At 55.2% G+C, this 20,427-nt stretch overlaps 2 protein-coding genes across 2 annotated transcripts in view; one reads left to right on the top strand and one right to left on the bottom strand.

Annotated features, from left to right (window-relative positions):
* PTDSS2 (phosphatidylserine synthase 2) overlaps positions 1 to 878 on the bottom strand; it is a 30,053-nt gene extending 29,175 nt beyond the window's left edge. The window contains exon 1 of the mRNA XM_063397863.1: positions 583 to 878. Coding sequence (XP_063253933.1) covers positions 583 to 770 — 188 coding nt within the window. The 5' untranslated portion in view covers positions 771 to 878. The remainder of the gene's footprint in view (positions 1 to 582) is intronic.
* Positions 879 to 3,950: 3,072 nt separating this feature from the next.
* ANO9 (anoctamin 9) lies at positions 3,951 to 18,898 on the top strand. Its single transcript, XM_063397862.1, has 25 exons — positions 3,951 to 4,875; positions 8,508 to 8,573; positions 8,769 to 8,885; positions 9,112 to 9,248; positions 9,530 to 9,579; positions 9,831 to 9,889; positions 10,099 to 10,181; positions 10,891 to 11,025; positions 11,125 to 11,221; positions 11,508 to 11,568; positions 12,428 to 12,510; positions 12,768 to 12,872; positions 13,556 to 13,720; positions 13,800 to 13,836; positions 14,328 to 14,439; positions 14,608 to 14,665; positions 14,839 to 14,936; positions 15,076 to 15,242; positions 15,670 to 15,822; positions 16,053 to 16,200; positions 16,659 to 16,769; positions 16,855 to 16,948; positions 17,045 to 17,157; positions 17,833 to 17,952; positions 18,764 to 18,898. Exons 1-25 carry the CDS (start codon positions 4,870 to 4,872, stop codon positions 18,789 to 18,791), a joined length of 2,403 nt encoding a protein of 800 aa, XP_063253932.1. The 5' UTR covers positions 3,951 to 4,869; the 3' UTR covers positions 18,792 to 18,898.
* The last annotated feature ends 1,529 nt before the right edge of the window (positions 18,899 to 20,427 follow it).

Here is a 20,427-nt window from a genome sequence, read left to right as displayed (position 1 = left end):
GAGACACAAAAAAACACACAACACCTGCCCAGCAGGAGTGGGGCACATCTTCAGCTTTCTGCCATCATCACTGGCAAGAACATGCATGGAAGAAGCCTCCTCCAAGATTAAGGGAGAGAAGGAGGTGGAGTCCACATAAACAGTTCTGATAACTGGAATCAGGCAAGAATGCTTGCCCCAACACAGTGGGCTCCCAAGGTACTGGAAAACACCTCCAAAGCACCCACCAGGCAGGACAAGCCGTCGGGCTCAGCCCTAAGGTGGGGAATGGTGGGGGCCAGGACTGGGAACAGAGGTGCCACCGCCAAAAGCCAGCCCTGAATTCCCGTTACCCTGCCAGGAAAAAATCAGCGGTAGGAAAACACTTGCAGCACCGGTATCAGCGACAGAAGAGGCACGTGAAGAGCAGATAACGGGGAGCAGATAACTCGGATATGCCCCTCCTTGGGGCCCTCTCCATATCTCATTCCTTAGGGGCCTCCACATCCCACTCCTCAGCCCCTCCACACCCCATTCCTTACGTCCCCCCCTGCCCCACGCGGAGCCCCGAGGGGGGTGGGGGCCATGCCCGGCGCCTCTCACCAGAAGAACGTGTTGGTGCCGTCGTCGTACACCTCGGACTCGGTGCTGCGGCGGGGCCCGGCGCCGTCCCGCTCGGCCCCGGGGGCGCCGCCGTTGGGCTGCGCGGGGGGCGGCGGCGGCGGCGGCTGCTCCTCCAGCGCGGCCTTGCCCACGTTCCCGCCGTGCGCCCGCCGCTCGCCGCGCCTCATGGCGGCGGGGGAACCGGCGGCGGGGACGCACCGGGGCCGGGGAGGGCACAGCCCGCGGGGGACACGGGCCGGGGCCGCGGCGGGAGGGGCGGGCGGGGACACGGGGCGGGAGGCGTGACGCGGCGTGCGCGCGACCCCGCGTCGGCGCGTGCGCGGGGCGGCCGGTCCCTGGGGGGCGGGGCCGGGCGGGGCGTGTCCCCCCGTTGCCGTGGCAACCGCGTGGCCTCCGGCCCCCTCCCGGCCCGCGCGACCGCCAGGGGGCGCCCTGAGGAGCCGCCGCCTCCCCTCAGGGTGAGGCCGCCGAGCCTCTGAGGGCAACCGAAGTGCGCTAATTAAATCAAATATCTTCATCCTGCACACTCTCACCGGAACTGTGCAGGGAAAAGTGTTCTTTGCCGGGCTGCCGGGCGGCTCTCGAGTACCCCGCGTTGGGTACCCCATCCCTGATGCCGCGGCTGTCTTGATTCCCGCGTCTTTGTGCGATGAATGTTAAATATATGCGTTTTGCTGGCATAATGAAAATGTGTTTTGCTCGGCAAAAGTTTCTGTTCCCACCCGGAGGGTTTGGCCAGGGCTGGGGGTGCTTGCAGGGTGCCCCTGTGCCCTTGGATTTGAAGAATTCTAGAATTCCTCAGTCCTCCCCAAATTACCTTGGTCAGGCTCCTCATCCAGAATGTGCCATGCTGATCCCGGATGGCAGGCAGGGAGCTCCGGCCTCCTAGAAAGATCTTGGCACAGCAGCAAGCTCCAGGAATTCTGTGTGGAGGGAAGGCAAAGTCCTGTGGGAGCAGAGAAATGAAAGAGGGAAAGAAATCAGAGAAAACATTTAAAGGACGGCAAATAATCAAGATGGCCTTTAAAGGTCCCTTCCCACCCAAAGTTATTCCATGGTTCTGTGAAATAGTGAAAGGGAGAGGGGTTAGATGGGATATTGGGAAGAAATCCTTCCCTGTGAGGGTGCTGAGGGCCTGGCACAGGTTTCCCAGAGAAGCTGTGGCTGTTCCAGCCCTGGAAGTGTCCAGCGCCAGGCTGGACAGGGCTTGGAGCAACCTGGGACAGTGGAAGGTGTCAGGGCGCATGGCAGGGGGTGGCACTGGACAGGCTTTAATGTCCCTTCCAATCCCAACCACTTCAGAATTCTGGGATTCTGTGGAATAACGGAGCTGGCCACAGGAGGGCAGGAGCGAGCTGGGCGAGGAGCGGGCGAACCCCAGCAAAACACAGTTCTGGGATGGATAAAGAACATTCCTGTATGCTGCACAATTCCTCCCTCCAGCCTAAAGCAATCTCCTGCACATCCCACGATGAGAGCTGGAGGCACTCACCTTGCTCCAAGAGATCACAGAATATGCCGAGTTGGAAGGGATCCGTAAGGATCAGCCAGTCCAACTCCTGCCCTGCACAGACACTCCAACAATCCCACTCCATGCCTGAGAGCATGGCCAAATGTTCCTCGAACTCCGGCAACCTTGGGGCTGTGACCATTCCGTGGGGAGCCTGTTCCAGTGCCCGACCACCCTCTGGGGGAAGAACTTTCTCCTAATATCCTGTCTAAGCCTTCCCTGCTTGAAATGAGCCCCCAGTACTTTAATTACAAGCAGGACTTCATCCCAAACCACATCCTCTGCCCTAATGTATTTACTGTAGCTCCAGGGATACCCACAGATCCAAACAGACCCAAGATCTGGATAAAAACACCCCAAATTTTATGAGAGAACACAGACACCTGCTGCCATTTTAGCACCATCCTGAATCAGTGCCTTTGCACCCTCGAAAGGGGAGCTCCCTGTCCAAAAGCATTGCTGCCAGGCGGGGGGTGGACAGGCAGCCTGCATCCAGCCGCAGTGGTTTCACACACAAAACCCTTCAGCAGTCTCCTCAGGTGGGAATTACCATCTCCACAGCCAGCCAGGACTAACAGGTCAGGGAGTGCTCCTGGAGCTTCCCTGCCAGCGCTCAGCACAGGTCAAATCACTGCCCAAGGCAGCTGGAGTCCAGTGGGCTCAGGTGTGTGACCAACCGAGCAGCCACAGAGCTGATCATATCCTAAAAATCTCCTCTGCTCACACAGGGTTCGTGTAGCTCCCTCCCCAATTTCAGTTTTTCCTGCTGCCGTCCTCAGCCCCAGTTACCTGAAAGCAGCAAATGCAGGAGGGGAGGGAAGCACTGGAAGAGGGACAGCATCAACTAGCTCACCCGCCTTGCTGCAAATGCAGCTAAATCCTGCCCAGGCAAAACCTAATTCCTTCTAAAAAAGAGCAGCAGCAGCATGGTCCCCTGCAAGCACCACGAAAGATGCTGCAAGGACTGGATATACCTTACTCAAAGCCAACCTGCAGGCACAGACTCACCTTCCCCACTGGCTGGTGACATCCATGGGCTTTGGGAACTGCTGCTGGGTGCATGACCTCCTGGGCTGTCCGGAGAGCCGAGCCCTTCTCAGGAAGGAGAAGCAGGAGTGTGGGAGGAGTGCCACAGCTGCTCCTCCCACAGGTAACCCCATTTCCCTGGAACACGGCAGTCTTCCCATTGCAAAGGCCTTTGCCCTGCTGTCGGGTGGGAAGCACCTCCTGACAGGGCTTCACTCTCTCTGGGTAAACACACACACGCTGCCAGAGATAAAGCCTGTTCTCCACTCCCAAGCCTGTGGATCACCCCTGGAAGGTTAAAGGTCTGCCCACACCTTGGTTTCCATACACAGCGGAACATTGGGAAGACAATTCTTTTTTTCCCCCTGATAAAATCACCAGGTCTGGTTTGGCACTTGTTCAAGGCACTTGGCAAAGCCACAGGGTGATGGTGGCTTAACTGGGAGCACCACTCTGAAAATGCCGCCTGCCTTTCCTAGCAGGACACAGCTGGATTACCACTCCCAGGACTTGGTTTATTTTATAGCAGCCCACAGGAATGCTGTTGGAGGGCACAAGGGAATCCAGAGCAGTTATTGACCCTCCTGTTATTCCCAGGAAATGCTCTTCTTATTTATAAATAAAAGCAACAATTCCCACCCCCCAAAAAAACCCCAAGTGTAAGGCAAGATCTGGCTTACACATAACATTTTCACTCAGTTTTTATAATAAGATTATTCCCTGTTCCAAGCCATAGATCCAGATTGGAGTTGATTCTTTCCCTCTGTTCTGCTCAGGCTAAACCCTACCTGAACTTCTGCATCCAGCTCCAGGATCCCCAGCACAGGAAGGACATCAACCTGTTGGAGAGAGTCCAGAGGAGGGATACCAAGTTCATCAGAGGGATGCAGCAGCTCTGCCATGAGGAAAGGCTGAGAGGATTAGAATTGTTCTGCCTGGAGAAGAGAAGGCTTCAGGGTAACCTGACTGCTCCTTCCAGTACCTGAAGGGAGCCTGCAAGGAAGCTGGAGAGGGGCTTTCAGCAAGGGCCTGGAGCGACAGGATAACAGGGAATGGCTTCCCACTGCCAGAGGGCAGGGTTAGATGGGATATTGGGAAGAAATCATTCCCTGTGAGGGTGCTGAGGCACTGGCATATGTTGCCCAGAGAAGCTGTGGAAGTGTTCAAGGTCAGGTTGACAGCACAATTACACATAGGGAGAAAACAGCACACGACTCCCACAGCTGTTTTACCAACCAGTGAGGCGTCAAGAGATTTCCAGAGCTTTCCAGAGCTTCTGTTAATGGCTCCTTTTGGCCAGTTTATGGCACCTCTTGGGGATGTCACAGGGCACAGCACATGGCCCTGGCACCACGAGGGGCAGAGGGGAAAGCAGTGCCCTGGAGCTGGCAGGAGGAACTCGGCACTGTTACCTGCGCTGGGCGGTTCTGAGCTTGCCACTCCTCTGGGCGAGGGTGAAGGGCAGCTCCCTCACCTCCTCCAGATATCTGCCCGCTGCCAGGCAGAGGCAGCTCCCTCCCAAGGCAGGTGTGAGTGCCACACGGAAGTCACGGCACCACTCGGCTCACATGAGACCTCTGAGACCTCGGGCAAAGGAGCTGGGGGAGGAAACCACAGCGTGAGAGAGCCCAGGAGCCTCCAGCCCGTCCTGCCCACCAACCCCCTCTTCAGGGATCTGCCCCGAGGGGCTCTGGGAGAGAGGGGCACCGAGGAAGGCTCTCCGCTTCACCATGCAGGTAGGAACAAAACTGCCCTGATATTCCCAGGATGCTGCTTTTCAGCACCTCTGAGCACCTCTGGCTTGGAAACACGGGATATACTAGCCTCCAATCTCTACCACTCATATGCTTTCAGCCTTTAAGGCACACAAGTGTGTGACAGGGAAAGCTGGATATGCTGCCAATCCCATGCACCATCTCAGGGTGCAGTGGGGTCACACTGGCCCCACATGTTGGTCCAGAGTTCAGAGCAGAGATCAGAGAAGGATGGTATGGATGGAGCTTATGTAAACCCAGGAATGAGCACTGCAGCGGTAACAGCTTCATGTGTTCCAGGAGTACCTGGAATACAGCAAGGGCAGGGGGGGAGCTGTGATCTTTTTCTTCTCTAACTTAGAAGAAAAGATGTGGGGTTTTTTTTTCCTGGGAAAAGCCAGGCAAACTCTCCAAAGTTAGGGCAGGTAGTAAAGGTACAGCTCTGCCTGTCTAAGCAAAGGCTGTCCCACTTCTCAGGAAGCCATGGACTAAGGTGGAAGTGCTCCAAGGGAAGCTGTGTAAGAAACATCCTAGAGATAAGACCAATTTGATCATCTCAGTGTGGGTGACAGGAACCACCCAACCCCACACCAATCCATGACTGGAAAGGAAAACAAGCATGCCAGACCCTATCCAGGTCCTTGTCCTGAGTTACTCACACAGGTGACTCTGCACACAGCCCAAGGGTGCCTATGGCCATTTCCCAGAATAAACACTCAGGGCAGTGGGGTACCTGGCCAGGGACAAGGACCAATGATAGACCCTGGAGGCACAGAAACCCTTTTTAACATGGAAATTCCTGCTTCTCATTGTGCTGGTCACTTTTACATCTTTGCACAGCGGCACCTCCACATTCTGTTCCAACCACAGGGCAGGAAGGAGAGAAACCAAAACTGTTCTTCCTGAGAGCAGGGACAGAGCCCAGGGTTCATACAACCACTGCAGAGCCCACGTGGCCTTACCTGCACCTGATCCCACTGCCCTGTGAGGCCAGAGCACAGCAGCCACTGTCAGACAGAATCCCTAATTCCCAGGAAAAAACAATTATATGTGAGAGTAGCCATGATCCCAAGTCCCTGCCCACTGAAGTTATCTCTTCCTTCCCATCAGGAACTGCAGTGGCAGGACAAGGAGGATGGCTTCAAACTGCCAGAGGGCAGGGTTAGATGGGATATTGGGCAGAAATCCTTCCCTGTGAGGGTGCTGAGGCCTCAGCATGGCTTGCTCAGAGAAGCTGTGGCTGTTCCATCCCTGTAAGTGTCCAAGGCCAGGCTGAAAAGGCTTGGAGCAACCTGAGCCAGTGGAAAGTGTCTACACTCATGGCAGAAGGTGGAACTGGACAGGCTTTAAGGTCCCTTCCCCCAAGCCACTCTGGGATTCTGGGATTCTATACACACCCCATATGGTCCCAAAAGCAAGCTGGGCACCTGAATGGCAGCCTGACTCCCAGGAGCCACTGGGATGAATCCAACATCCCATTTATGAACCCACCTTGGTAACCTCTCAGCCTCTTCCCAAGGAAGTGGGTGTTTTGGCTGGGGTGCTCAGATGCCCAAGCAGGACTATGCCTGGAGGTGTTGGAGTTGGGACCCACCTGGGAATAGAAGGTGTGGTAGCAGCAGGTCCCTTCACCTCATCTTAAGCTTTACTGGGGACAGCAGCAACAGGAAAAGTGTGCCAAGGTGGCATTAGGAATACCCCAAAATGTTCCTATACCCAAAGGATGGCGTCCCCTCCACATCCATCCACAAGATCAGAGGTGGCACTGGCAGGGAATTGCTGCAGGATGAGGCTGGTGCACATGGAGGCTGAGGGAAACCAGCCAGGCAGGAATGAGCCAACACAACAGCAGAGTGTGCCAAGCCAGATCCATACCAGCATCAGAGCACTGGCAGTGGGCAGATCCCTGGGAGGCTCCCACTCCCTCCCCTGTGCCCAGAGAGGGGCTCAGACTGGGATACAGGGAACTGCTGCACCCAATCCTGCCCCTAAACCTGGTTAGAGCAGATGACACCAGAACCCTCCCTCTGCCTCTTGCCATAAACTGGGGTACCTTTTATGCAAGACAAGTTTTGGCTCCTGTTACAACAGCACCTCTAGGGCAGAGCATCCCTCTTCTCAAGCCTTCCCGCCTCTCCGTCATGTCACTCAGTCTCCTCATGGCTCTTGTGCTTTGGCTGATCCACGTGAGCGAGCATCTGGCAGAAAATTTCAGCCCTTTCATCATCCCGGCCTCTCTGCTCCCATGGCCTCATTCTCCAGTGAAAGCTCGCGATGCAGATCTTACATCAGGGCACAGTTGCACCACCATGGCTGTGCTGCCAAGATTGTAGCTGGAGGAACTCGTCTGGCTGGCAGCTCTTTTAGGTCACAATGTCTCCGGTGACACCGAGTGACAATATTCCCATCCCTGGCAGCTCCTTCCCGCTGCTGTGCTGTGTCACCTTCCCTCGGGAACAGTAGCATAACTGTTTGTGGGGACACACCACAAGTCACATCAAAGGGAGGAAAAAAACCCCACAGGGGCAGCTGATGGCTTAAACTGAAGGAGAGCAGGGTTCGATGGGATACTGGGAGGAAATTCCTCCCTGTGGAGGTGCTGAGGCCCTGGCACAGGGTGCACAGGGAAGTTGTGGCTGCCCCATCCCTGGAAGTGTCCGAGACCAGATTGGAGCAACCTGGTGTAGTGGAAGAAGTCCCTGGGGGACTCCTTTCCAACACAAACAATTCCGTGGTGCTTCCCACATCTGCACCCTTGGACGTCTGAGTGTAACTACCTGTAACCAGGAAGGTGGGAGCTGCACAGCCATTCTCTCCAGAGCCACCGACACACAGGAGAGGAACAGGGAAAAGCCAGAGTTCAAGCAGTGTTTGGACAACACTCTTGGGCACATGAATGCTTGGGGTGGTCCTGTGCAGGGCCAGGAGCCAGATTCAATTATCCTTGTGAGTCCTTTCCAGCTTGGGATATTCTATGATTTTACAATCAGCAGCTCATCCTCTCCCTCTCTGTCCCTTGGCTGCAGCCAGAGGCATCCAACATGTTTTCCAAGGACTTTTTTCACCTGCTTTCCTGCAAGGTTTTGCCAGCCTCCAACTGTCCATGCTCCACTCTCCCTTTACTGGAATTTAAAACTATCTTCCCCACCCTCCCCAAAAAGCCAACAGTGCCCTATCTGATAGGAACAACTGACGAATGGAAAAGGCTGATTAAAGCCTGTAAAATCCACTGTAGCATGGAGAGAGAGGGTGAAAGGTGAACACTTCCCCAGTACAAAATGTCAGGGCATGGGGTGAAAGAGCTGAGGGAGGTTTTTGCTCCTGGTCCAGATCCCTCACAGCCCCAGGGCATGATGAGTTGCACATAATAAGGTCTAGGGGAGGCTGCACACCCTCCCAGGGTAGCAGTCCCTGCAGCATTCCTAAACACAAATCCCTGGCTGGCTTGGGAAGACCCCAAACTGGTGATCAGTAGCATGTGGGAAAAGGTTTCACCCAAACGTCCTCTTACCGTCCTCCCTGGGCATCTCTTCAAGGCTGCTGGAAGAGGAAAACACGGGATCTCCCAAGGGAGCCTGCTAAAGCCTTCTCTTCACTGGTTTTCTTTTCACCAGGATGAAATTCTGCTGACTCCCCGCAGGGAATCTCCTGTTGAGGACACGGACTCCTTGGCCTCCCCGGTAAGCTCTGCTCCTTCTCCATCTGCAGCAAGTCCAGCCCAACTCAGAGAGGGGACAAATCCTCACTTCCCTTGCTCATTGCCAGTTTCCCTCTACACAGCCACAATGAGGGTCCAAACCTCCAAGAGGCTGGAGCCGAGAAGGAGAGCTCTCAGCTTTCCATCCCTAACAATTTCCTGCTGGTTTTGTGGGCAGAATGAAGAGAAGTGGGATTTTGTCCTGGTGAGTGACATTCACGAAATGGGCAGTGAGAAGGAGATCAAGAGGAAGAAGTTCCTGGATGAGCTGAGCAAGAAGGGCTTCACCATCAAGGTGAGGGGCTGTGGGAGGAGAAGGCAGCAGATACTTGGCCTGGCTTGGGCTCCTGTATTCTAGGAAATGGGAGAGGCCTGAAGCATTGAGCTGTTCACAACATCACTGCTCAACCAGTGGAGAGAGACCCCAGCCCCAGGACTCACACAGCCCCCAGCCCTTCCAGCTCTGGCCCTCCCTTGTCCCTCTGGCTCTGTTTTAACAGCCCTTCTCTTCCCCTCACCAGAAAATTGAGGACACAAAGCTCTTTTATGGAGTCCGTGCCCCACAGCACATCTTCTGGAACTACCAGCGTCTCCTGACGAATCACGACAGCAGGCAGCAAAACTCCAGTGCCTACCAGGACGTCCCAGTGACCACCAGGTGGGTGCTGAACTGATTTCCAGCCTCCTGCACTCACTGTTCTCCACACCAGCATCCATTTTCCAGCTCAGTTCCCAGCTGTGCCAGGCTTTTCATTTTCCACAGAACCTTCTTTCACCTCTCACGTGCAAAGCTGATGCCTTCTTACTGCCCACATTTCTCCCTCCCTTGCTTCCTTGGATTTTAGTGCACACCTTCTTCCTTCTCTGCTCTGTTTTCCTGAGCCACACAACACAACTGTATCCCAGAGCAGCCTTTAAGCAGAGTTTCTCCTTGTTCAGGATACGGGTCGTGCACTTCATCCTGCAGAACACTGTGACATCCGACTTTGGTAAGAGAATGGAGATCACATTTGTGATTATCAGCCTGGAACTGCAGGAAGAATCCTGCCCAAGAATCCTGGGCACTGGCATGCCAGCTGCCTTGCCATCCTGGGGAGAATAGAAAAGGGGGGAGCTCAGACAGGTCAATCTGCTGCTGCATCCAGAGGCTGGGAGGTTTGGACTGCAGGAACCAGCAGTTCCTCTGCTCCATCTCCCCAAATCCCTAAGCCTAACTCTGTCCCTTCTGCTCTGCTCCCAGAGAAGCTACATGACCTGATGAAGAAGAAGGTGTTTGAGGCAGCCTTTCCCCTGCACAAGGTGAGGCCGAGCACACAGTGCCTGGGAGGAAAATCCAGGAGAGATGGACGAGCAGGATGGGGGCAGGGGGGCCTGTGGGTGACTGGGGCTGCACCAAGAGCTCGCTGGGTGAAGGGCACAGCAAAGCTCCTGGCAGCTGCCCTGGAGCTGGGCAGGGCATTAAGGGTGCCCTGATGTTTCTGCATTCAAGCAACTCCTCTGCTCTCCAGAAAGAAGAGATAACAGAAATACTAAAGAAGAAGTGGGCTCGCTGGAGAGTTCTATTTAAGGAACAGCCAATTGAGGAGATCAGGTAACACAGGCACAAGAGGCAGAGCTTTCTAACCAAGAGGTTCCACCTGAAGTCTAGAGAGCTCAATGCCCTTTGCCAGGCTTCTCCATTGTCCTAAAAATCATTGGTTAGAATCTGGCTCTTCTCACAAGCACTGGGCTGCCTCTGCAGCTTCCAAAGCTCTTAGCCTGAGGGTTATCCCTGTGGCTCTGAGCTCCATCTGCTAATCCTGCAGCATGAAACAACCCCATGCCTGTGCAGACTTTAATGAACCCGTTTGATTTCAGCCACATTCAGAAGGCAGGAGAGGTGGTAATGGAGCATCAGTGCTGCACAGCCAGCCCGAGGCTGACCTCGGGGCAGTAAAGGCAACATGGGACCCCTACAACCACATGAAATCCCAGGAAAGAGCATGGCTCTTGTTTTTGAAAACTAACTCCGCGGGCAGGGGCAGGATGGCAAAAAGAACACGTTACTTCATAAACCTGCCAGGGTGTTCTGATAGAGAGGATCTTAGAATAGAGGTGCACCTCTGACAGCTGGCACAAACTTCATTCCTCTGGGATACAGGGCTCCCAGTCCCTCAGTCAGAAGGTCATTTCTTATTCATGACTCCAACGTGCTCCCCACACCATAAAAACTGAGATACTGCCACCATGGGCATTTTCTAGTGACTCCAAAAATCTGATCTCCTTTCTGGCTGCCTCTCCCATCTCACCTTTCCTCCTAGGTGCTATTTTGGAGAGAAGGTGGCCTTGTACTTCGCCTGGCTGGGCTGGTACACCTACCTGCTGGTTTTCGCTGCCCTGGCTGGGGTGGCAACTGTCGCAGCTGGGGCTACTGTTTTCAGTTCCAGCCAGGTGAGGTAAGGCCCACGGGAATGCCAAATGCACATCCCATTCAGCTCTGCAGGTGGCTCTGAGGCAACCTTGTCCCCCTTGGCTTCTCTCCTCCTTTCTTCCAGCAAGGAGATCTGTGACGCTAACGACACCATCATGTGCCCACTCTGCGACCAGAATTGCTCGTTCTGGGTCCTCTCCGACACCTGCACCTATGCCAAGGTAGGGAACCCCCTTTCCACAGCAGACTCAAGATAAAGGATAGGAAAACACTCCCAGCTCATGCTGCTCCCACAGCACTAAAAAGAAAACTCCACCCCAGATCACAGTCGCCATCATCAACGTGGAATATTTTACCAGTAACAGTCCCAGTGTCCATCACCTTCCTGCATTTTGCCCTCCTGTAGCACCTTTACCTGTCTTGGGGGAGACGAGCTTGGCAAGACTCCAAGATGCCACAGCCCCTGCCCCTCAGTGCCCCATCACACTCTCCTTTCATCTCTTCCAGGTCACTCACATGATTGACAATGAGGCCACGGTTGTGTTTGCCATGTTCATGGCCATCTGGGGTAGGTGTCCATGCCTGGGTGTCCAGCACACGTGGTTGGGAGAGGGAGCTGAAGGTAGAAAATGGGACACCAAGATAGCTTCACCCTTTTTGGGAGGGGGTTTGTATCTCCTCTACTTCCAGAGCCTTCTGCTCCCCTTCCAGATACAGCAAGAGACAAAACCATCCTGGTGATATCCTCCAGCTCCCCAAATATTCCTTACATGAAGCTTGTCCTACCTGAAGCCTCTGCTCAGCATACCCTCCCCAAACGCACCCACCAATCTTCCAGCAGCTGCCTATAAATGGCCACAACCACAGGAAGGAGGAGCCTCCAGACTCCTCCTCCACCTTCCCAAATCACTGCAGGTCTCTTATTTGCTGTGGCATGATGGGATCCTATCACTGCCTTAGTTACACACTCATTTCCATGGCTCTTTCCTTGACCAGCCACCTCAGGAATGGGCCGGGTGTCCCACCTGCAAAGCCATGGTGCAGTCCTGTGTCTGTGGGCTGGGCCACATGGGGACACGACCACAGAGTCCATCCACTTAACATAAGGGGTGGCTGGAATTGGAGAGGTGCCAGGGTGCAGTGCAGGACACCCATTCCACCTGAAAAGTAACTTATCCCAAATTCCCTACAGACACTAGACCAGGCCAGTGAAAGCTCACCTGCACCATCCCCATTCCCTCACTGCTGCCTGTCCAGGGCCCTTGCAGGTCACCCAGGTGCAGAGGAGATTGCCTGTCCTTCATGGGCCAAGGGCAGTCCAGGGTGGTTTGCCATCAGGTTGGATGTGATGTGAGTCTCTGGGAGACAGAGAGGTGGCTTTCAGAGCCATTCCTAAGTGTCACTGCACTTTCTCCTTCCCAATCCAGCCACTGTATTCCTGGAGCTGTGGAAGAGGGAGAGAGCCACTGTGGTCACCAACTGGGACCTATACGGGTGGGATGAGGAAGAGGTGAGGACATCATCTTTCCTGGTTGGTGCTTTTCTTTTTAGGGCAAGAGTCACCTGGACCTAGAAATGACACATCAGAGGGGTCCCTTGCCCAGATTGAATTCAATCAGCCTTGGCCATGCTCTTGTGGGTTGGATGCTCACCTCTGTCCTTCTCCAGCACTGCTCATTCCATATGCCCGCTAACACAAGGGGCACAAAGCACTGCTGGGTCCTTTCTTTCCCATTTTTAATTTTTTCTTTTTTTTTTTTTTTTAAGGAGGAGCTGGCTCTGAAGCTGATCAATAATTCACAGCAGGAACTCCAGCTGTACGAGCACTCCTACTTCTGCAGCACAATTGTCCTCATCTTGGCTGTGCTGATGGTACGTGCCACGTGACAATGGGAACACTTAGTTTAAGGGCACATGGACCAAAGAAGCAAAGGCACAGACCAGGCTTTTAGGGCAGTTCCATGCCCATCACAAGGATCCTGGGACTTCCTCATAATCACACCTCACTGTGCTGATGGCAGGGGCCACCTACCCTTCAGGGACATGGGCTGAAGGCTCTGCCTTTGCATGAGGATCAAGGCAATGACACAGAGGGCAGGAAGAGGCAAATCTCAATGCACTTGTCCCCAAGTCAGTGGAGACTGGTTCAGGTGGAGACATAGAATCCTGGAATCATAGAAAGGTTGGAAGGGACCTTATCTAGTCCCAAGCACCATGCCATGGGCAGGGACACCTGCCACTACCCCTGGTTGTCCCAGCTGGCCTTGAACACTGCCAGGGTTGGGGCATTCGCAATATCCCTGGGGAGTCTGTTCCAGTATCTCCCCACCCTCACAGGGAAAAATTTCTTCCTAACATCCAGCCTAAATTTACCGTCTTTCAGATTGCACTCCTTACTCCTTGTCCTATCACTACACCCACCTCACAAACTTGTTGGCCCCCACCGAAGGGCGCTGGTTTGCCTTTGTAGCCACATCCAAGGCCCTGCTGAGGGGACCACCAGGTGCGATGGAGGGCCCTCAGTGGCTCGTCAGCCCTCCTCTCCCCCTCCACAGATCATGGTGCTGATCGGCATCGCCCACGCACTCGTCATCTACCGGGCGGTGGCCATGGCGCTGTTCACGCAGAGCGAAGTGAGCCTGCTGAGCAAGCACGCCGACATCATCGCCGTGATGACAGGGGCTGTGCTGCACTACGTCACCATCGTCATCATGAGCAAGGTGAGGAGCCACCAGTGGTGTCTGGCAGGATTGCTCGGTGGCCAGCCCCCCCTGCTCATCGTACCCCTCTGTCCTGCAGGTCAACTGGCACGTGGCCCTCTTCCTCTGCAAACTGGGTAAGGGAAATGGGGTGCGTCGCACCTGCAGCACCCTTTTGTCCCCGAGCACAGCCAGCCTCCCATCACCTTCCCTACCTCCACCAGCACGAGGCAGCTCCCAGGCACCTCCAAACAGGAGGCCAGCAGCCCCCCAGCACACACTCACCTGTGGCCCACGTGCTGCTGTCCCACAGCCGGATTTGCAGGGACAGTCACCCTACAGGGCTGCAACCTGGCATGAGCAGGAAGCCACCTCACCTCCAGGAGAGGTCACAATGTGGATTTCCTCCCAGCTCTAAGGCCCCTTCTCCCCCAGCTCATGGCTCTGAGGGACATCCCTGCTTGGCTGAACTCACGTCCATCAGACAGCTCAGGTGGAGGGCAGGGAAGGCTTCACCAGGGACAAAGATGCCCTTTGGACCTTCAGAGCTGTGGTGGCACCCATGGGGGAGCAGGGCAAGGTCCCACTGATCTATGACCAAGCCCTTGGGCATTGCTCCCATTCCTAGAGAAACCACGGACCTTCTCCCAGCGGGAAAACAACTTCACCGTGAAGATTGTCATCTTCCAGTTCTTCACAAACTTCTCCTCGCTCATCTACATCGCCTTCTTCCTGGGACGGTGAGTGGAGAACATTGGGGCAGCCAGGGTTTGGGATGGATGTTCCTGGCTCTCCCCAGGGTGTATGGACAGCTCAGCCCCTCTGCCCTTCCCACCAGGCACAGGGACCCCATTTGAGACTCAGGAGGGCCATGACCCCATGGGTATCACTGTTGCTTCCTTGCTCAGGATCAATGGTCACCCAGGGCACTACGTGCGCATCGCTGGCCACTGGAGGCTGGAGGAGGTAGGTGGAGGCACCCACCCTCTGACCCCACCAACAACTCCTCCTCTTCCTTTCCCTACTGCCCAGGGAGCCTCTGGGAAGCTCAGCTTTCTCCCACAGCACCTGCCAAAGGGTTCCCGGGGCCTACCCACCCTGCTTGCAGGGCACAACCCCTGTCTTCTTGTCCCCTGCAGTGCCACCCCAGTGGCTGCATCACCGACCTCTTCATCCAGATGGCTGTCATCATGGTGCTTAAGCAGACCATCAGCAACATCATGGAGTATCTCATCCCGTAAGCTTCCCACACTGACTCTTTTCAGAGAGGAACCCTGGTCTTGTTCCTTTTCCCCTTCCTCCAGTGATGTGCTGGCAGCAGCCTAGCCCTGCTGTCCTCCACAGGCAGCCACACATATCCCTTTCTCCCACTGCAGCTGGATATCCCACCAGCTACGGAAGAAGCGGAAGCCCCCCAGGAGGAGAAATGTGATGTTAGGAGAGGAGGAGGAGGCAGAGGACCCCTGCAAAAGGCAGTGGCTGAAAAACTATGAACTCAACGAGGTCAATGTCTTCAGCTTGTTCAACGAGTACTTGGAGATAGGTATGTGGGGCAGATCCATGTGCACGCCTTGGCTGGGGACTGACGGATGCTAGAGAGTCCATACACAGGCAAGGAACCATAACTCCCACCCAGCCTTGCTCTGAGAGCCCTGGGACACCAAGATCATTCCCAAAACAGAGAGCAGGCAACTGTGCTAACCTTTGTCCCTGCCTCAGACGTTCCTCTCCTTCCAGGGCCACAGCTCTAACCCTGGGGTGTGCCTGTGCCTAACTGGCTCAACTATCCCCACAGATCCCACTCTCTGACGGCCCTGTGAGAGCTGGGCATCCCCAAGACATGGCTATCTCCCCCTTCCACCCGTGCAAACTCCTCTGACCCAAGCCACAAAGCAGGACAAACCCAGGCAGAGGAGGACGTCCTCTCTGCGGTGGCTTCACACCAGCACGTGGCATTTCCCCCTCCACAGTGATCCAGTACGGCTTCACCACCATCTTCGTGGCAGCCTTTCCCCTGGCCCCGCTGCTGGCCCTCATCAACAACGTCATCGAGATCCACATGGATGCCATCAAGATGATGCGGCTGCGCCGGCGCATGGTGCCCAGGAAGGCCAAGGACATCGGTGAGAGGGGTCCTGCCAGCACCAGGCTGAGCCCCTGAGCACCCCACAGCCGTGGGACAGCACAGGGACAGCCGTGAGTCGGAGAAGGGCAAGCTGCTTCAGACTCTGCCAGAGGCTGAAGGGCAGCTTGGAGGCTCCTTCCTTGACCTGGCCATGCTAAATCTGTCCCTGAGCTGGAATGGTGGCAGTGAGCTGGCAGAAGGACCTCACCGGCTGCTCCTCTCCCACAGGGATCTGGCTGCAAGTCCTAGAGGCCATCGGCACCCTGGCTGTCATCGGGAATGGGCTGGTGATCGCCATCACCTCCGACTTCATCCCTGTGCAGGTCTACAAGTACATGTACAGCCCTTGCGTGAGGGACAACCACACTGGCATGGAGTGAGTTCAGTTCTGAGACGTCCCTGCCCGCAGCATACCCATGGCACTGTCCCCACAGCCATGTCCCCTCCTGCCTCACTGCCACCACTGCAGGAGCACGAGACAGCTGAGCTGTCCCCCAAAGGGAGGTGGGGGGAAAGGGGAGCAGGGGAACATTCCCACATGGTATCATCACATCATCCCTGTGGTGGGTAAACTGACTGGAAAGGGCAGTGTGTAGCATTGGTGAGCTGCAGGATTCCCAGGATGCAGGCACATGCTCTCTCCTACCCTCCCCATTTCTCCAAGCCTTGGCTGACTGACCCAGTTCACTCAAACTGGACAGTAGCCTCTGAGCCCTCCATTTCCACCAGGCTTTGTGGAAGTGGGCAGTGAGAGCCCACTTTCAGTGAGAGGTGGGTTCTGCTTCCCCAGAACAGGAGGGTACAATCCGTGCTCAACCCTGTGCTTCCCCACAGCTGCTCCACCGGGTACATCAACAACAGCCTCTCCGTATTCCACATCCAGGACTTCGAGCCCCACACCAAGGTGCTGCCAGAATTTAGAGGGGTCCAGATCAAGGAGTGCAGGTAAGAGCAGCCCCACTGCCCCCGACCATGACATCCAGGCCAGAATGGAATGGCCTGGGCTGGCTCTGACAGAGCTGTGCTGCAGGTACCGGGATTACCGGAACTCTGACGACTACACCTACACCGTCCAGTTCTGGCACATCTTCGCAGCCCGGCTCGCCTTCCTCATCCTCTTCGAGGTGAGCACCCAGGGAGGCAGGAGAGTGCTGGGAAAAGGGTTGGACCTGTGCCTCGTGCCCGGGCTGGGAGCCCCTGACTGCCTTTGCTTCCCGCAGCACGTGGCTCTGTGCGTGAAGCTGATCGCAGCCTGGTACATCCCCGATGTCCCCCAGAAGGTCAAGAATCAAATTCTGAAGGACAAACACATGAATCTCTATAATGAACTGAGGTGGGTGATGCCCTGGAAGGTGCCAGGAGCTGCCAGGTTTCAGGATCTGTCTGCTCTGGAGCCCCTTTTCCTTCAGAAAAAGAAAAACTCCAAGTTAAAACAAGTGATTTTGCCCAGGGAAGGTCTTTGCCCAGGTTTTCCAACTGAACTTCATTTAAAGAGAAAGGATTAAGTATTTCAGTGGGAAACAGATCCACTGTAGTTGTCCCAGTGCTGCTGTTCCATACTAAGCCCTGATCTGGGAAGGGCTCAGCCTGACACCCCTCCACAGCCACCCTCTCCCAGCTGCCTGCCACCCATAATCCCAATGGGAACAGATAGGGGAGTTCAGGAAACACCTGTCATGGTTTGACACTGGCCAAACTCCAGGCACCCACGAAAGCCACTCACCCGCCCCTGCCACAGCTGGACAGAGGAGAGAAAAAGTTAACAAAGGGTTCATGAGTTGAGATAAGGATCAGGAGAAAACACTCCAAGGGCAAAACAGGCTCAGCTTAGAAGTACAAAGTGAATTTATTACTAACAAAATCAGAGGAGCATAATGAGAAGTAAAACAAGCCCTTAAAAACACCTTTGCTTCCCCCAACCCTTCCCTCCTTCCAACCAACAGCACAGGGAGACAGGGCATGGGGATTTGGGTCGGTTCGTCATCCGAGGTTTTCTTCCGCTGCTCAGGGAGACGAGTCCTTCCCCTGCTACACCACGGGGTTCCTTCCCACAGGAGAGAGTTCTCCACGACCCTCTCCACCGTGGCTCCAATATCACAAGCAGGAGTCCTCCCAAAAGTGCTGCAATGTGAGTCCCTCCCATGGGCACGCAGTCCTCCCAAAACTGCTGCGGTGTGGGTCACAGTTCCATGGGGTCAGTCCTTCAAGGACAGGCTGCTCCAGCCTGGCAGCAGGGCCCCTCTCTCCACTAGGTCTCCCACTGGATCACAGCCTCCTACAGGCATCCCGCTGCTCCAGCCTGGGCACCTTCCCCATGGGCTGTGGGTGGATCTCTGCATCCCCCGTGGATGCCCATGGGCTGCAGGGCCACAGCTGCTGTACCATCACCACAGCCTGCAGAGGAATCTCAGCTCCAGTGCCTGGAGCACCTCCTCTCCCTTCTTCTTCACTGACCTTGGTGTTGCCATGTTGTTTCCCTCACATGTTCTCACCTCCTCCTCTGGCTGACAAAAAAAACTGTGCCCCTTTTTTATTTTCTTCTTTAATACTTTATCACAGAGGCGTTATCAACATCTCTAATTGGCCCGGCCTTGGCCAGCAGCATGTCCATCTTCCAGACCCATCAGGGATGGGCTCTGCCAGACATGGTGGAAGCTTCCAGCAGCTTCTCACGGAAACCACCTCTGTGCCCCCACTACCAAAACCCAGGCCATGCAAAACCAACACAACACCACGTTATCACAGCTTTCCATCTCCATCTTCCATCTCAGCTTTCCTATTGACTGCAGGAGTTCCCACAAACAGGGGTTTCCCACAAACAGCCTGTCATTCTTTCTCCATCTGTTTTGGGGAAGAGGCCCTATTCCTACTCAGAATGTTTTTCCACACCTCCCAACCCAGACAGTTCCCTTCCCAACGCCTCTCTCCTCTCTCCCCAGCATGACGGAATACTGCACTGAGGTGTAGCCACCCCTCACCAAGGAGAAGGAGAGCATGGACTCGAGCCCCTTTCCCAGCCTGGCAGTGCCAGGGGTGCCGGATGAACCCCAGGACATGGCATCACGTGTCCCATCTGGGACCGAGCTGGACTTGTGCTGGGAAGTGATGACAAGACAGTGGCTTTCACAGGAGCAGGCTGCTTTCCGACTTGGGAAGGAAGGATGCTGTGGCAGAGCCGGGATGTGCCTCCCCAGCACGGGGAGTGGCTGGGACAGAGCTGTGGTGCAGGGGACAAACCCAAGGGCAGTACCCAGCTGCTGGGCTGCAGGAGATGACCTGGGTCCCTGTCACTCACTTCCTTAAGCACAGGAACCACCACTTACCTCACTCCAGGCTCTCTCTCCAGCCCTTTTTTTTGCACTTGGGCCTCTTTTTCCACTTCCTTTTGGGACCTCCTCACTCTTGAACCACTAGGGAACTTGGGTCCCCCTTTCACCAAACTCCTCCTCGGCACGACTCCCACATGGCTGCAGCTCTACCCTGCTGTCTCCATGGACACAGCTCCACCCTGGTGTCTCCATGGACATTGGAAAAACGCTGCTGTTATCTCGTGTTTAACTCCGGGCTCAGCCAGGTCCTGAGAGTTGTTCCTGGCTCAGCTGCCACCAGCCATCGATAAATAAACACAACAGCCAAGACTGTCACCTGCTGCCTGGTATTGCTCCTGCCTTCCATCTCTGCCATCCCAAATCATCCCCCAAAATCTTTCCTTGTCTTAGTGGAGACAATCCCAGCAGGTGGTAGCTGCAGTGCCCACTCCAAGGGCTGGTGGGACACCAGGATCTGGTCATGCACAGTGGGAACACAGCCTGGTAAATGTGCCAGGACACCTGAGGGAAATGAGGAAAATGGGAAAAGCACACCAAATCCCAAATGATGGGGTTATCCCACCTTTTCCTTTAGAGACACTACTGGCTGGCCCCCCAACTCCAGACAGAACATGTTTGTCTGCAGCAGGAATGGGATGACACCCCAGGACTGGACAGGTGCCACAGCTCAGGGGGTTCTGACAGGGGACCCCAGAGGCAGAACTGGGGGGCAGCCCCCTCCTTTCCCACCAGTAGTGACCCCAGCCTGGCTGGGCACCACCCTGACCCTGCCCCTGTCCCATGAGGGTCCTGCCACAGACACCTCCCAAGATGTCAGTCCTGGGGGCTGTGCCTGGAGGTGACACACCCCAGTCAGGACTGCAGGGAAAGGCACCAAGGTTTACTCAGCCTCAAAACTTCACTCCCAAGAGCATGGAAAGCTGCTAACAATCCCATAGGGAACAGAAGGGAGCATGCTGAGCCCTCAGGCTTGTCCTATTTTTGAATCACTATGACCAAAACCGCCTCTGCTCCTCCATTTAACTTACCTACCATGGAGATAACCCTGATGGACAAGAAGGGTCTTACCAGCTCCTGATTTGCTCCCCAGACTCCCCACACCCCTGCCATCCCCAGGACATGGGGCTTGTTCCCTGCAATCATTCACCATCCCACAAATTCAACAGATTTACACTGAATTTTACAGCTGATACATCACAGTGTCTATGACAAGTGGTCAGCCCTCAAAAAAGGGCTGCTCCAACACCCGCTGCCCCAAACACACACACACAGCC

This window comes from Prinia subflava, chromosome 5 (assembly GCF_021018805.1).
Source record: "Prinia subflava isolate CZ2003 ecotype Zambia chromosome 5, Cam_Psub_1.2, whole genome shotgun sequence".
NCBI classification, from domain to species: domain Eukaryota; kingdom Metazoa; phylum Chordata; class Aves; order Passeriformes; family Cisticolidae; genus Prinia; species Prinia subflava.
Note: the sequence above shows the minus strand (reverse complement) of the source record. Positions and strands in the feature narration are given on the sequence as shown.